Consider the following 14,971-nt stretch of genomic DNA (forward strand, 5'->3'; position numbering starts at 1 on the left):
GGGCCTTTGGAAATGCTATTGACGAGTATGACATGAAAACCAACTCCCTGGATTGGAACATCAACTTAAGTTTTCACAAAATATTAAGGTAGCTGCATAACTTGCCACGAGTGAGTAGCTCCAAATTGAACATCTACAGGTGAGCAACTTGTGCATTATTTTTACAAGCAAAGCATGATAATGACATATATACACAAATATACAATCAAGTAAAATGCAATATAAGATAAATATAGCATAAGCCAAAAGGGCAAAACAACAACTTAGTAGGAATGGTTGGTGGGTACACAGGAACAAACATGGGTAACTTCTGTATCCCCGGAAAGGGAAGGGCTGCTTCCAATTAAGGGGACCCTTAATCATGGGGGACAAATACAGATAATCTATGAGTGCATGGTCAGTGTTTGAAGCAACTAATTATTATATAATACTATGTATGCCTACAGCTGAAAATGAGAGAAGAGATGACTCCACATTGTATATAAACTATAATGCAATATTAACATTATAAATGATCACTATAATAATTCAACAAGATTTACAGATTCAGAAACAGCAGCGCGATTCATTGCTTTCTTTTCCTGGTGTTAAGGCTGCACCATATACATATTTCAGTGACTGTCTGAAACATTCCCTTAGTTTGGTTGGCCGTCCAATCATTGTGTCACAACTAAAAGTCTCTGTATGAGTGTTATTTGTGTATTACAAGAACATACTAATGTACTTCTGTTTTAAACTATCATCTAATAATTTATTTTGCATTCATTACTTTAGAATCTCACCAGCTATTTTTCTTTTGTTCAACGTTAATGTTTTGCTAAACATGAACATCTGCTATTTTGTGTTCAACATGAAACAATTTCCATTGTAACTTCTGCAGATTTGTGTTCCTCTTCATGTGTTTTATTCTGTGGAGGAGTACTCTTGCACATTGGATCGAGAAGCTCTAAGACTGAAGATAGTTAAAATATTATTGTCATCGAAAGTGTTTGGCTCCATCAATGCTTGTTCATTTTATCTATATGTCATCAGAAACATAACAGTAAAATACCTGCCCTCTCCCACTGACTTTTCAGATTGGAGGGATTTCTGTTTAGCTAATTTGAGAGGCCCCAGGTTCATTCCTTAGCTGAAACATATTGACCACTGTTACATGTAGTTGACCTTTGTTCAGTACTTGTAGTAAGCTGACACGTAAAGGTTATTGCATGGTTTTTGAGTAAAAAGGGATTTATTACACCCGAGCGAAGCGAGGGTGTAATAAGTCCCGAGTGACGAGAAATCATGCAATAACTGGCTTACTGCATGCTTCCCAACTCGAACAAAACAGAAAAATTGAGTAAAAAATGTTCACCTGGACAATCTTTTTACCTACCCTACACTGCAGATAATTTACATGTACCTGTGTGAGTGAGTACTAATCAGAGCCAGGTAAGTTTGTCTTTATTCTCAATAGCCCAGTCTGAGTGTATCCTTCATAATGGATACAAGTGTTTTTGGATTACTATCCACCTCCAGTGTCAGGGAAGGTAAGGAGTGTCTGTTCAACAATTAGAACAAAATACGGGAAACAACGTTGAATTTCTAACTACATTTTCAGTTTAATTTTGAAGATGTGGCAAAGGTACGGGATATTGAAACCATTTTCATACATAAAATGTAAGGGTTTATCAATCCCTAAGGAATTCCATTTCTTTCAATGAATGGTATATTTGAATGTACAATTTTGTATAAAGAAACAGCTCCTAAAGTTTATAAACTTTTCCAGGAAATGCTTATCCTGTCACGTGATAAGGAAATCAATAACGCTGCCAACTCAGTCGTTTTGTTTGTTTGTTTTTCAATCATGAAATTACCATTTTTAACTTTATTTTTGTTATTTTTCATATTTTAAATGTGTCAATTAAGTTTATCCTTTCCACTGTATTGACTTCATCGTTACCTTCTTATTGATTATCTCCCCTTTCTTACAGCATTTGTGACCACAGTCCACTGGGCACACCCCTTTTCATGGTCATGTAATCATGATTGGCCATGAAAGGGGATTATGTGTGCAGTGGACTGTGGTAGCAAGTGATTTATTGCCCACAGTTTTCCATTGTGAGAGGTGGGAAGTATGCAGTAAGTGACTTTTTCATTAAACAAGAATCGTAGTCACTGAAGTCACATCGTTTTGTATCAGGTATTTTGGAAATGCTGTGTAAATAAATTGAATCAGTACTATTTGACTTATGTATTCTACACTAAAAAGTACTTAAAAGGTATAACATTTTAAAATATCTGATCACAGCTTTCAACGAAAGTTGTCTCAATAATTACCCTTATGCCTGAATTAGGCCAAAAAAAATATATAGTCTGTTTAGGGTTGCATGGGCAAAAAAACTAGGGTAGGTAGGTCAGATTTTTTTTTGTTTTGTATATTTTTGGTCATGTGATTATGACCCTACTATTGTATGTAAAACAAAGAATTACATAAACAAGGTTCATTTGGAGGCAAATTGTGCTCCATATGATGACATTTAGCGCCAACATGGAGCTGGAAGCCATTTTGAAAGGCAATGAACCTTCTAAAATTCGAAAATCAGCGGGTTTTTAAAGAAAAAAGAATTTTCATCAAAAAGTTTTGGGTCGGGGTAAAAAGCTAGGGTCGGTCGGGAACCCTAAACAGACACCTTTTTTTTTTGGCCTTAGATTCTGTACCCTTTTTTGTTAGGTGATGCCATTTTGTGTCTCTGGAGAGTTAATACACCAAAGGACCTATTGAGTGTGGTAGAAAAGGTCATCAGGTGCTGTCTGAACATACAGAAAAATTGTGGAGAATGGAAAACTGACATTGGAGTTATCCTTACTGTCAAACTAGGTTTGTTCCTATTCTCTGTTGAATTGATAACATTTGCTGACATGATCTGTCTCGTATCATCTGTTTATGTTTATACTCCTGCTTCAACGAAGTCGGGGGTATACTTCATCTGTCATTGTGTTTGTCCGTAAGTCGGGGGTATAGTATTCACTTCATCTGTCGTTGTGTTTGTCCGTAAGTCGGGGGTATAGTATTCTCTTCATCTATCGATGTGTTTGTCTGTAAGTCGGGGGTATAGTATTCAATTCATCTGTCGATGTGTTTGTCCGTAAGTCGGGGGGATAGTATTCACTTCATCTGTCGATGTGTTTGTCCGCAAGTCCGGGGTATAGTATTCACTTCATCTGTCAATGTGTTTGTCCGTAAGTCCGGGGGATAGTATTCACTTCATCTGTCGATGTGTTTGTTCGTAAGTCCGGGGTATAGTATTCACTTCATCTATCAATGTGTTTGTCCGTAAGTCGGGGGTATAGTATTCACTTCTTCTGTAGTTGTGTTTGTCCGTAAGTCGGGGGTATAGTATTCACTTCTTCTGTAGTTGTGTTTGTCCGTAAGTCGGGGGTATAGTATTCTCTTCATCTATCGATGTGTTTGTCCGTAAGTCCGGGGTATAGTATTCACTTCATCTATCAATGTGTTTGTCCGTAAGTCGGGGGTATAGTATTCACTTCATCTGTCTATGTGTTTGTCCGTAAGTCGGGGGTATAGTATTCTCTTCATCTGTCGATGTGTTTGTCCGTAAGTCCGGGGTATAGTATTCAATTCATCTGTCGATGTGTTTGTCCGTAAGTCGGGGGTATGGTATTCACTTCATCTGTCGATGTGTTTGTCCGCAAGTCCGGGGTATAGTATTCACTTCATCTGTCGATGTGTTTGTCCGCAAGTCCGGGGTATAGTATTCACTTCATCTGTCGATGTGTTTATCCGTAAGTCGGGGGTATAGTATTCACTTCTTCTGTCGTTGTGTTTGTCCGTAAGTCGGGGGTATAGTATTCACTTAATCTATCGATGTGTTTGTCCGTAAGTCCGGGGTATAGTATTCCCTTCATCTGTCGATGTGTTTGTCCGTAAGTCGGGGGGATAGTATTCACTTCATCTATCGATGTGTTTGTCCGTAAGTCCGGGGTATAGTATTCACTTCATCTGTCGATGTGTTTGTCTGTGTGTCCATATGTGCTGACTGGTTTCTGGAGCATATCTCAGTCCCTGTTTAAAACTTTTCATCAGACTTTGTAGGTAAATTATGGGATACCAAGTCACTGTGACCTCAGTTTGATAACAAATTTGATTTGTGCATATTTATGCATAATTGATGAATCTATAAACTTCTGATGGGTTAACTGGTTTTCTCACAAAAACATCTCTTTGAAAATTTAGATTTCTTCCAACTTAAGTAATATAATATGCTGTCAAAACCCCCAGCCTTTGCTCTACTTAGAATTTTCTATTACTCTTTACAGGTGTGTCAATGGGAAACACAAGAGTGACATTTCTGGGGAATGACACTTTCCGTATGTATGTAGAGAGGGGACAGCCTGTGACAGATGTCAACCTAGCTGAGAGCTTTTGTAAATCTGGATACATTGTCCTTTCCCCACTCACATGGGAAATCTGCAGGAAACCTCGGTTTACATTTGAAGTACTAGAAGATGGTCAGCATGTCCGGGTAAAACTTATAATCATTGACATAAGGTTATTGTTACAGGGGAAAACATAAACGTTTGTATACCTTGAAAGCCTGGGAGTTATTACATACCTCCTATCTTCCTATCATGATACTTCTAGTTTTCAGGCCATGCAATACAAGGTCCTCTATTTTACACTGTAAAAAAGCAAGATGAAAAATCTTTCTCTTTCTATATAATGAAGGGATTTATACCAAATATAGTCTGGGGCATCCTGGGGGTAAATATACTCAATTGTGTTTAAACTGAGGCTGTGACCCCCTGTGGGGCAGAAAGGTGGGGCCTAATAGGGGAAATAGAGGACAAAATTGAAAATCCTTCTCCTTTTGTACCAATGAAGGAATTTTGACCAAACTTATTCTAGAGCATCTTTTCGCAAAGGAGCTTCAATTTTGTTTAAACGGGGGATGTGTCCCTCTTGAGACAGAGGGGCGGGGCTCAATAGGGGAAAAGGGGGAAATATTAAAGGATTTTAACCAAAATTGTTCTAGAGAATCTTTTGGCAAGCAGGATTCAATTTTGTCTAAACAGAATATGTGTCTTTCTTGCGGACAGAGGGATGAGGCCTAATAGGTGAAATAACTCAATCATTTAATAGCTTTCTCCTTCTGTATGGAAAGGAAGGAAATTATCGCCAAATTTATCATCTGTTGGCAAAAAGGACTAAATTTTGTATAAATGGAGGGTGTGGTTACTTTGGGGTAGAGGTCGGGGCCAAATAGGTGAAATAGAGCTTACTTTTTAAAGGCCTTCTCTTACAAAAAAAGGAAGGATTTTTAACAAAATTTCATCTATAATCAGTGTGCCCCGGGGGTCAGAGGGGTGTTGACCATTAAGGGAAATAGAGGTAAGTCACTGAAATCCTTCACCTTCCATATGAATTGTTATACTTATTAAACCAAACCCATCAAACAAGATGGCTGCCATGGTTTCTGATTGGCTGAGATCTTCTTGATCAAAAGTGTTGTTCTCTTGATGACAACTAGTATTTGTCAGATTACAATCAATCATAGCTCATTATTACCATAACTTCAAAATACAAAATGATTTCTGTGGCTTCTGCTCAGTATATATGGGGGATATATTTGGTCAAACCCATAAAACGGCCCTTGCTGACCTGTCAGTATTCTAGTTACCATAGTAAGCAAACCCTTTTTTGGCTAAAACACATCATTTGTTTTCAACTCATAAAATCAACAAATTAAAGTTAATGAATTAATAAAGTGTTATATGATGAGTTATGTTTTGCAGAAAATACATGTATATCGTAGGTATTTAATAAAAGCAACAGCACACATGTGTTTATCTGCATGTCAGGTGGCACTTGTTTATTATGCGAATGGATATATTTCACTCAATCTAATATATATCCATATGATGTGCAATGCAATCATGCCATGTAAGACATTAAATGAACAAGTGAGGTTTGGCCTATATAGCTTTCAAGTTATTATTGCCTCTGTCTTGTGTGGAAAAACTTTCGTTTCACACGATATGGGTTCAATAATTGTACATAGAACGTTTTCTACGAATGTATGTGATTTACAAAGACATTGGTATCATTTTATAAAAAATCTTTTGACTAATCATTGTATTACTATTTCTTGATTTTTAGGTGACGTGAGTCTCAAGTGACCTATTGCGATCGCCTTTTGTTCGCCGTCTCCCATTGTCCGTCCGTAAACAATTTACATTTTCGACTTCTTCTCCAAAACCCCCGAACCAATTTCAATGAAATTTTGCAGAAACCTTTCATGGCCAAAGGTCAACCACAATTGTGAAGTGTATGGTCCCCAGCCCCCAGGGGCCTGAGGGGCAGGGCCAAAAAGGGTCAAATTGACTAAAATTTCAAAAATCTTCTTCTCAAGATCCAGATATGGTAGAATCGAATACTCTTCATAGATGGAAGGGTCTTAAGGTGCTTTACCAAAATTGTGAATTTCATGACCCTGTGGTCTCACGTTTCCCCCTGGGGAGGGGGTACACTTTACTATAGTTTAAATGTGAACTATATGGTCCCAGCCCCCAGGGGTCTGAGTGGCGGGGTCAAAATACTCAAATACTCTTCATAGATGGAAGGGTCTTAAGGTGCTTTACCAAAATTCAGCTGACTGACAGAACCACTATTTATACATAATATATATACTACCCAGATCTTTCACACTACTTTTGCATTACAGTAGTTCAGGTTACCTTTGTTACAAAAGGATTTCTTTTTCATTTGGCAACATAGATAACATCAGTTTTTACATAACTCATGTGACCGTTAAGGCCCATGGGCCTCTTGTTAACTGTTGTTCTTTTCAAACAGAAAGAAAAACAAATTGGGCTGAAAGATAAAGGCTATATATATATAATGCATTTGAATTTTTTCTGAGATAATGATGTCATTGTTAATTTTATAGTCCAATTCTCTGATATTAAGTAATCAAGATTATTTAATGTGTGACAATATTATTACTGAAACAGGTGCTGTCCATGAAGGATGATGTCCAGCCAGTGACACCAACCATAGAGGTTACTGCTGATGGGGAGGAGGAAGATGATAACGAGGCTGCTAACACACCAACAAACTATCTCACCAAATTCAAGGGTTTGTAAACATCATCAGGACAACCTAAATTTTAGCCTTTTGCTTAAAGGTAACATTTTCTTGAAGCACAATTCTTTTGAAGTAGCCATAGAGTAGTTAACAATCATATTATATTATTAATTATTGCAAGAATTTGATAAAAAAGATGCTTTCAGTTCATTTAAAAAAAAAAAAAAAGATAACAAAAAAGGAAATACTTCAAAACAAGCCATTGATGGTTTACTGTCTAAATGCCTCCGAAAATAAAACTGCCTTGAAAATAAGCCAACTTCCAAGATAAGCCTGGGATTCCATACTGAAAATGAAAACAAGTCACGGCTAATGTGTAGTTCATATTGGTGCTTCAAGAAATTAAACGAAATCTAAAATATTCCAATCAACTTTGTTGTATATGGATAGCTGTTTCTATTTTGAAGAATATATCTTTTTTTTTTTTAACTTTTAGCAAGAAGTCTCTCGATAGGATCTTCTGCCAATGTAAAATTCATGGCGAAACGTTTAAAGACTAAACTGTCATCCTCAGCAGTAAGACCTTCACCTTCTAATACATCTGATGTTGGTACCACAATTGCCGATTCATCTTTATTGTCCATCAACCCCACTAGCTCCCTGAGCGAGAGCACAATGACCAGTTCCCCACCATTGGACTCCATCACTACTCCAGAATCCATTGAGAATAGATCAACTCCGACCCTTGACCCCTCAATTTTACCAGTACACCCAACAAGGACTGTGGAACCTGTTGACATGATTGACTCCCAGACACTCCCATCTATACCCACCTCTCCCTCATCACCTGTCAAAAAAGGATTGGCAGGTGGAGGACTTGCAAAATGTAAGACACTTTTAAGTAAGCCAAGATAAAATGTATCATAGTGATCACTTTTTGTCCGTCTTACATCCTCTATCCTGAGTTTCACATTTTTGGACTTCTCAAAATCCACTGAACCAGTTTCAATAAGAATTTGTTTAAACGAATGTATATTGAATTCAAGGGGCAAGGGATTAGAGGCATTAAGGTTCATTTCCAGTCTAATCATGGATTTAGAATTAGTTAATACATTTGTAATCTGGGATAAATGAAGGATGCAAATATGAGGAAATTTCAAATTCATTCAACAACTTGTATAGAACATATGGCATAACAAAGAAAGGTATAAACCCACATTTTTCACAATAAAATGCATGACTATTGTCTATTGTGTGCTATATATGTTGATGATTGGCCATTTTGAAGCAAATTACCAAAATACTGTTCAATGTTTGAAAGCCTCTGCATGCACCAGCTAAAAATTATATGTGGCATTCTTAAAACATTGTCATACCAGTGGTCATTCGTAGAAAGGAATTTTTGGTTGTCACATACAAATGAGGCTTTCATTTCTGCTTGCTAACTGTCTAAAACAGAATATTTTTGCTATTTCTGCATAGCAAGGCAATTTTGTTGGTGGAGCATCTATGCATGGGCAATTTAAAAATCTGCACCAGGAGCAATAGCCCTAATTAACCAATAAGAATTTTGTAAATAAATCTAAAGGTGTTTTTTTTTTTATCATAATGCCCCAAGTCCTTTATCAGAATAATGTCTGAATAACCCTAAGGCCTATATGGAAAGATTTTGTCAGAAGCCTGCTGAGATAAACGGCACTAAATTTTGTTCAAATAAATGTCCCTCGAATCTCATTCAAGATTACTGGGGTTAACAAAAAAAATAAACTCCATTTTGCTAACAGCATGCTGGGATAAACAGCACTAAATTTTGTTCAAATGAATTATCTTGAACCACTTTCAAGGTCACAGGGATAACAATTGTTGACTTCCTCTGACTAACTAAGACTCCCAGGGTCACAGGGATAACAATTGTTGACTTCCTCTGACTAATTAGGACTCCTAGGGTCCCAGGGATAACAATTATTGACCTCCTCTGACTAACTAAGGCTCCTAGGGTCACAGGGATTACAATTGTTGACTTCTTCTGACTAACTAAGACTCCTAGGTTCACAGGGATAACAATTATTGACCTCCTCTGACTAACTAAGGCTCCTAGGGTCACAGGGATTACAATTGTTGACTTCTTCTGCCTAACTAAGACTCCTAGGGTCACAGGGATAACAACTATTGACCTCCTCTGACTAACTAAGACTCCTAGGTTCACAGGGATAACAATTATTGACCTCCTCTGACTAACTAAGGCTCCTAGGGTCACAGGGATTACAATTGTTGACTTCTTCTGACTAACTAAGACTCCTAGGTTCACAGGGATAACAATTATTGACCTCCTCTGACTAACTAAGACTACTAGGGTCACAGGGATTACAATTGTTGACTTCTTCTGCCTAACTAAGACTCCTAGGGTCACAGGGATAACAGTTATTGACCTCCTCTGACTAACTAAGACTCCTAAGGCCACAGGGATAACAATTGTTGACTTCCTCTGACTAATTAGGACTCCTAGGGTCCCAGGGATAACAATTATTGACCTCCTCTGACTAACTAAGGCTCCTAGGGTCACAGGGATTACAATTGTTGACTTCTTCTGACTAACTAAGACTCCTAGGTTCACAGGGATAACAATTATTGACCTCCTCTGACTAACTAAGACTCCCAGGGTCACAGGGATAACAATTGTTGACTTCCTCTGCCTAACTAAGACTCCTAGGGTCACAGGGATAACAGTTATTGACCTCCTCTGACTAACTAAGACTCCTAAGGCCACAGGGATAACAATTGTTGACTTCCTCTGACTAATTAGGACTCCTAGGGTCCCAGGGATAACAATTATTGACCTCCTCTGACTAACTAAGGCTCCTAGGGTCACAGGGATTACAATTGTTGACTTCTTCTGCCTAACTAAGACTCCTAGGGTCACAGGGATAACAGTTATTGACCTCCTCTGACTAACTAAGACTCCTAGTGTCACAGGGATAACAATTGTTGACCTCCTCTGACTAACTAAGACTCCTAGGGCCACAGGGATAACAATTATTGACCTCCTCTGACTAACTAAGACTCCTAGTGTCACAGGGATAACAATTGTTGACTTCCTCTGACTAACTTAGACTCCTTGGGTCACAGGGATAACAATTGTTGACTTCCTCTGCCTAACTAAGACTCCTAGGGTCACAGGGATAACAATGGTTGACCTCCTCTGACTAACTAAGACTCCTAGGGCCACAGGGATAACAATTATTGACCTCCTCTGACTAACTAAGGCTCCTAGGGTCACAGGGATTACAATTGTTGACTTCTTCTGCCTAACTAAGACTCCTAGGGTCACAGGGATAACAGTTATTGACCTCCTCTGACTAACTAAGACTCCTAGAGTCACAGGGATAACAATTGTTGACTTCCTCTGACTAACTTAGACTCCTTGGGTCACAGGGATAACAATTGTTGACTTCCTCTGACTAACTAAGACTCCTAGGGTCACAGGGATTACAATTGTTGACTTCTTCTGACTAACTAAGACTCCTAGGGTCACAGGGATAACAATTATTGACCTCCTCTGACTAACTAAGACTCCTAGGGTCACAGGTATAACAATTATTGACCTCCTCTGACTAACTAAGACTCCTAAGGTCACAGGGATAACAATTGTTGACTTCCTCTGACTAACTAAGACTCCTTGGGTCACAGGGATAACAATTGTTGTCATCCTCTGACTAACGAAGACTCCTAGGGTCACAGGGATAACAATTACTGACCTCCTCTGACTAACTAAGACTCCTTGGGTCACAGGGATAACAATTGTAGACCTCCTCTGACTAACTAAGACTCCTAGGGGCACAGGGATAACAATTGTTGACCTCCTCTGACTAGCTAAGACTCCTAGGGTCACAGGGATAACAATTGGCGACTTCCTCTGACTAACTAAGACTCCTTGGGTCACAGGGATAACAATTGTAGACCTCCTCTGACTAACTAAGACTCCTAGGGTCACAGGGATAACAATTGGTGACTTCCTCTGACTAACTAAGACTCCTAGGGTCACAGGGATAACCATCTGAATTTGTAGCTCACCTTAAGGAACTGAGCTATTGGGACCCGCTTTCAGCTGCTGTCCGCTGTTTGTAATGTTTTCTTTAACCCAATTTTCAGCCACCACAGGAAAGATTTCAATCAAATTTTGTAGGAATCAGATTTGCAAAGGATAAGGGGCTGGCCTTTTTTAGGGGCCATAAAGGGGCAAAAAAGGGGTAAAATTTGGGCATCTAAAAACGTCTTCAAACAACTTGACACTTTCGGGCACTCGTACTATTAAATTAAAATCTGTGTATGAATGGGGCCACCATGGGCATTCTGCATCACTGGTGCTACAATTGCATCTTAAAACACTGAAACTTCCTTTTCTAAAAGTTATTGAAAATCTCACTGAGTAACAACATTTGACCAGACACTAGCATGTATGGAGTGCTACAAATGATGTAAAAAGAAACTGCACTGAACCATATACAAAGTCATAAGGGTCAAATTTGTTAAAACACTTTTCTAAAAAATAGATAGACTTACGCATGGTCATGAATTTGGCCAGTTACTTGCTTGCATTGAGTGCTACAAATATTCTGACATGGATTGCTGCTACGTTTGAGAAATGAAATGAATTTGACCTATATTCAAATTTATGAACAAAAGACTTGAAGGCAGATTGAGATTTATAGCAAATAATAATATTTATTTCTGAAACATTCTACCTAAATATGGGCTAAGGGGATATAACAGCTGTGATACTACTAAAAATAACTTTCATGTATATACCCGGCCAGCTGTATTATAGCTGTTGACCGGGCAATGTATGAAAGAAGCATACTTAATGGCATGAAGTGCTACAAAGTTTGCAGTAAGAAATGGCCTTGACCTATATTCAAGGTCAAAGGGGTCAAATTTGTAAAAACTGCTAAATAACTTCATCTGAAGAATGGAAGACCTACAGTAATATACAATGATAATATACAACATTTATAAGCACCCCATATAATTGTAAAATTACTCTAAAGCGCCCGAAGTCGTCGCACGTATGGAATATCAGAGAAAGTGTTTTTCTCCTGCCCACACAACTCCAACAAGTATAAAATGGTCTCGGCAGGATATTGCGGTATCTGTGATGTAGCATTCAAGTGAGGTGGCACTATAAAAAATGCTGTTGGAAGCAGGGTCCCACTACAAACAGAACACAATACAACTCCAGCACACATGCAGGCATACACACATAGGGAGATATTAGCCAGGTGGCATATGACTAGTCGTTAGCGCCTGATCAGGCAGCTCCTGCGAATGCGAATTCCTCAAAAATTGTATATCCTAATTGTATTAATTGTATATCTATGTACTGTAAAGCGCTATAGAGTGGCTTATTCTAGCTAGATAGGGCGCAATATAAAATGTTGTATATTATTATTTATTATTAAAGGGGCTTTGAGTGATACTATTTGTCCTTTAGCTTAAACTTGTGGAGTGCAATTAAGTGTGAAATCTGTATTAATGACTTTAACCAACTTTAAAGGTCAGGTCACAAAAGGTAAAATATTACTATCTACTAGCAAAGATCCAAGATGTTTTGTGTAATGATATCAAGTGGACCCATTGAGGTGAGTGATACAGGCCCATTGCATCTCTTATTTATTTTCAGTGAGAAAGCATTTAACTTAGGTTTGAAAAAAATCCTTGTGTTGCCACTTAAATTGAACCAAATTTAAGGCCCTAACAAAAAAAAGATAAAATAGTTTGAACAAAAATAATATTCTATCAAGGATCACAAGACAAATTGTGATGTGGTCATCATCATCCTCACCTGGTATTGACGAAGGGCTAAGCCTGAAAGCTTGGAAAAAGAGTGACTTTTTAGTTTGTTAGTATTATTGCGTTCTCTCTATGTTTATAGACAATTAGTGATGGTTACCAGCTATATATGTTATGTACACATGTAAGTTGGTCACTCCCTAACACCATTTTTTGGCAAATCGACATTTAGAAAGCCACAGTTGGTTTATGTTTTCATACCTAACATGGCCTGAAGGTGCTGTGAATGAAGAGATGAGAGATGAATACACTCGTGCTACCAGGATTTGCTCAAGGGTCTCATCCTACTCCTTGGTACTTACTCCCTGGTCCCTAGGTTATATCATGGAATCGACAGATGAAATCTTCACCCAACAACCATATAAACACTCATGTCCTTTTTGTATTACCCTCCCCTAAGATTTTGTTCTTATTCCAAATGATTAGTATTTACTTAAGTTGGGAATCGAAGATATTTTCAATGTTTGTTTGCTGGCTATATAGCCATATAGCCAGTACTCAAATATCCTAAAGTTTACTGTTCTATGTAAATAAGATTATCATTGTCTGATAAAAATGTCTTTTCATAAGTGATGAAAAGTTAATTATTTTTATGATTTTTTTCAGTACGCAATGTGGCTATACAAGTTGCACAATTAAAGCTGGACCAGTCTCTGAGGCTATATGTGTTGTCACCTGTATTAAAAAAGGTAAGAGAGTATTTTGAAAATGAAAGTCTGCACACTTGTCTTGAAGCTATTTCCATTTTGAACTAATTTCTACCATCAACTTTTCCTTAAAACAACTTCTTTTGAAGTATGGAAAGGCCTAGAATCATGAGAATTGCATGGTACCTTCCTCAAAAGCTTCAAACGACCTCTTTTGAAGATCCATAAGACATTGAGTCTTGATAATTGGCTAGTAGCGTTCTGAGATGGAGCTTGACAAAGCCAGCAAATGAACATGACCTTGACCTACTTTAACAATCACAGGGGTCAAATATGTTTAAAAAAGTTCAAATAACTCCTTCTGGAGAAGCCTAGAGTCATGATATTAAGCTGTAAGCTTCCTTGGATGAAGCCTGACAAAGTGTTCAAATGAAAATGACAGCAACCTATTTTCACGGCCACATGAGTCGGCTATAATGTCCAAAAGTTCTAGGCCATGATCGAGTCATAATATGTGGCTGGTATCTTCCTGGGATGAATTCTGACAAAGTTTGCAAATAAACATGACTTTGACCTTCTTTCCAGGTCATAGCATTCAATAAGTCAAAACCTTCACACAAATTTTTCTGAAATACGGTTTGCTTAGAGTCGGGATATGACATGTGACAACTATCAGTAGATCAATGATGTTGTCTGCCGATGCATTCCGTTTGTTTTCTGGAGTGTCTTTCTCTCTGATGATGTCACCTCTTGCACTGATGTGTTGGTGAACAGGAAGATCATATGGTGGAAGTTGAAATTGTCCTCTCCTTCGATAATGACATTTTCTCACTCAGATGTTTGGAATTCAGGACATGATGTTATTCCTACCTATGATGACCATATATCTGCAAGGGTTCATGACAGATTGTAACCCATCGATCAGGTGTAGTACACTATAGTATGCCACAGGTAACCCGGTTTGTTGAGTTTTGGTATGCAATATAATCTAGGCATGTTTTCTGATGTCACATATAGAAACTTGTATTACTGATCTGTTATGCATGAGTCATCTCTATTTTTAGGTCACCTGAGACAAAGTCTTAAGTGACCTATTGCGATCGCCTTTTGTCCATCGTCGTCCGTCGTGCATCCGTAAACAATTTACATTTTTGACTTCTTCTCCAAAACCCCTGAACCAATTTCAATGAAATTTTGCAGGGACCTTCCATGGACGAAGGTCAACAAAAAGAGTTGCCGGTTTAGTCCTAAGCCCCCAGGGGCCTGAGGGGCGGGGCCAAAAAGGGTCAAATTGACTAAAATTTCAAAAATCTTCTTCTCAAAAACCCCTGAACCAATTTCAATGAAATTTTGCAGGGACCTTCCATGGACAAAGGTCAACAAAAATAGT

The 14,971-nt window shown here is 38.1% G+C and overlaps 1 protein-coding gene across 2 annotated transcripts in view; it reads left to right on the top strand.

The window, feature by feature from the left end:
• The window catches only part of LOC110446496 (adenylate cyclase type 10-like), a 79,794-nt gene that overhangs the window by 6,224 nt on the left and 58,599 nt on the right, over positions 1-14,971 (top strand). For both annotated transcript variants that reach the window (XM_021491666.1, XM_021491667.1), the window contains exons 4-8: positions 2,714-2,860; positions 4,321-4,526; positions 7,015-7,138; positions 7,584-7,973; positions 13,541-13,623. In XM_021491666.1, the coding sequence (XP_021347341.1) occupies positions 2,714-2,860; positions 4,321-4,526; positions 7,015-7,138; positions 7,584-7,973; positions 13,541-13,623 (950 nt within the window). The remainder of the gene's footprint in view (positions 1-2,713; positions 2,861-4,320; positions 4,527-7,014; positions 7,139-7,583; positions 7,974-13,540; positions 13,624-14,971) is intronic.

Source organism: Mizuhopecten yessoensis, unplaced genomic scaffold, assembly GCF_002113885.1.
Source record: "Mizuhopecten yessoensis strain PY_sf001 unplaced genomic scaffold, ASM211388v2 scaffold2741, whole genome shotgun sequence".
NCBI classification, from domain to species: domain Eukaryota; kingdom Metazoa; phylum Mollusca; class Bivalvia; order Pectinida; family Pectinidae; genus Mizuhopecten; species Mizuhopecten yessoensis.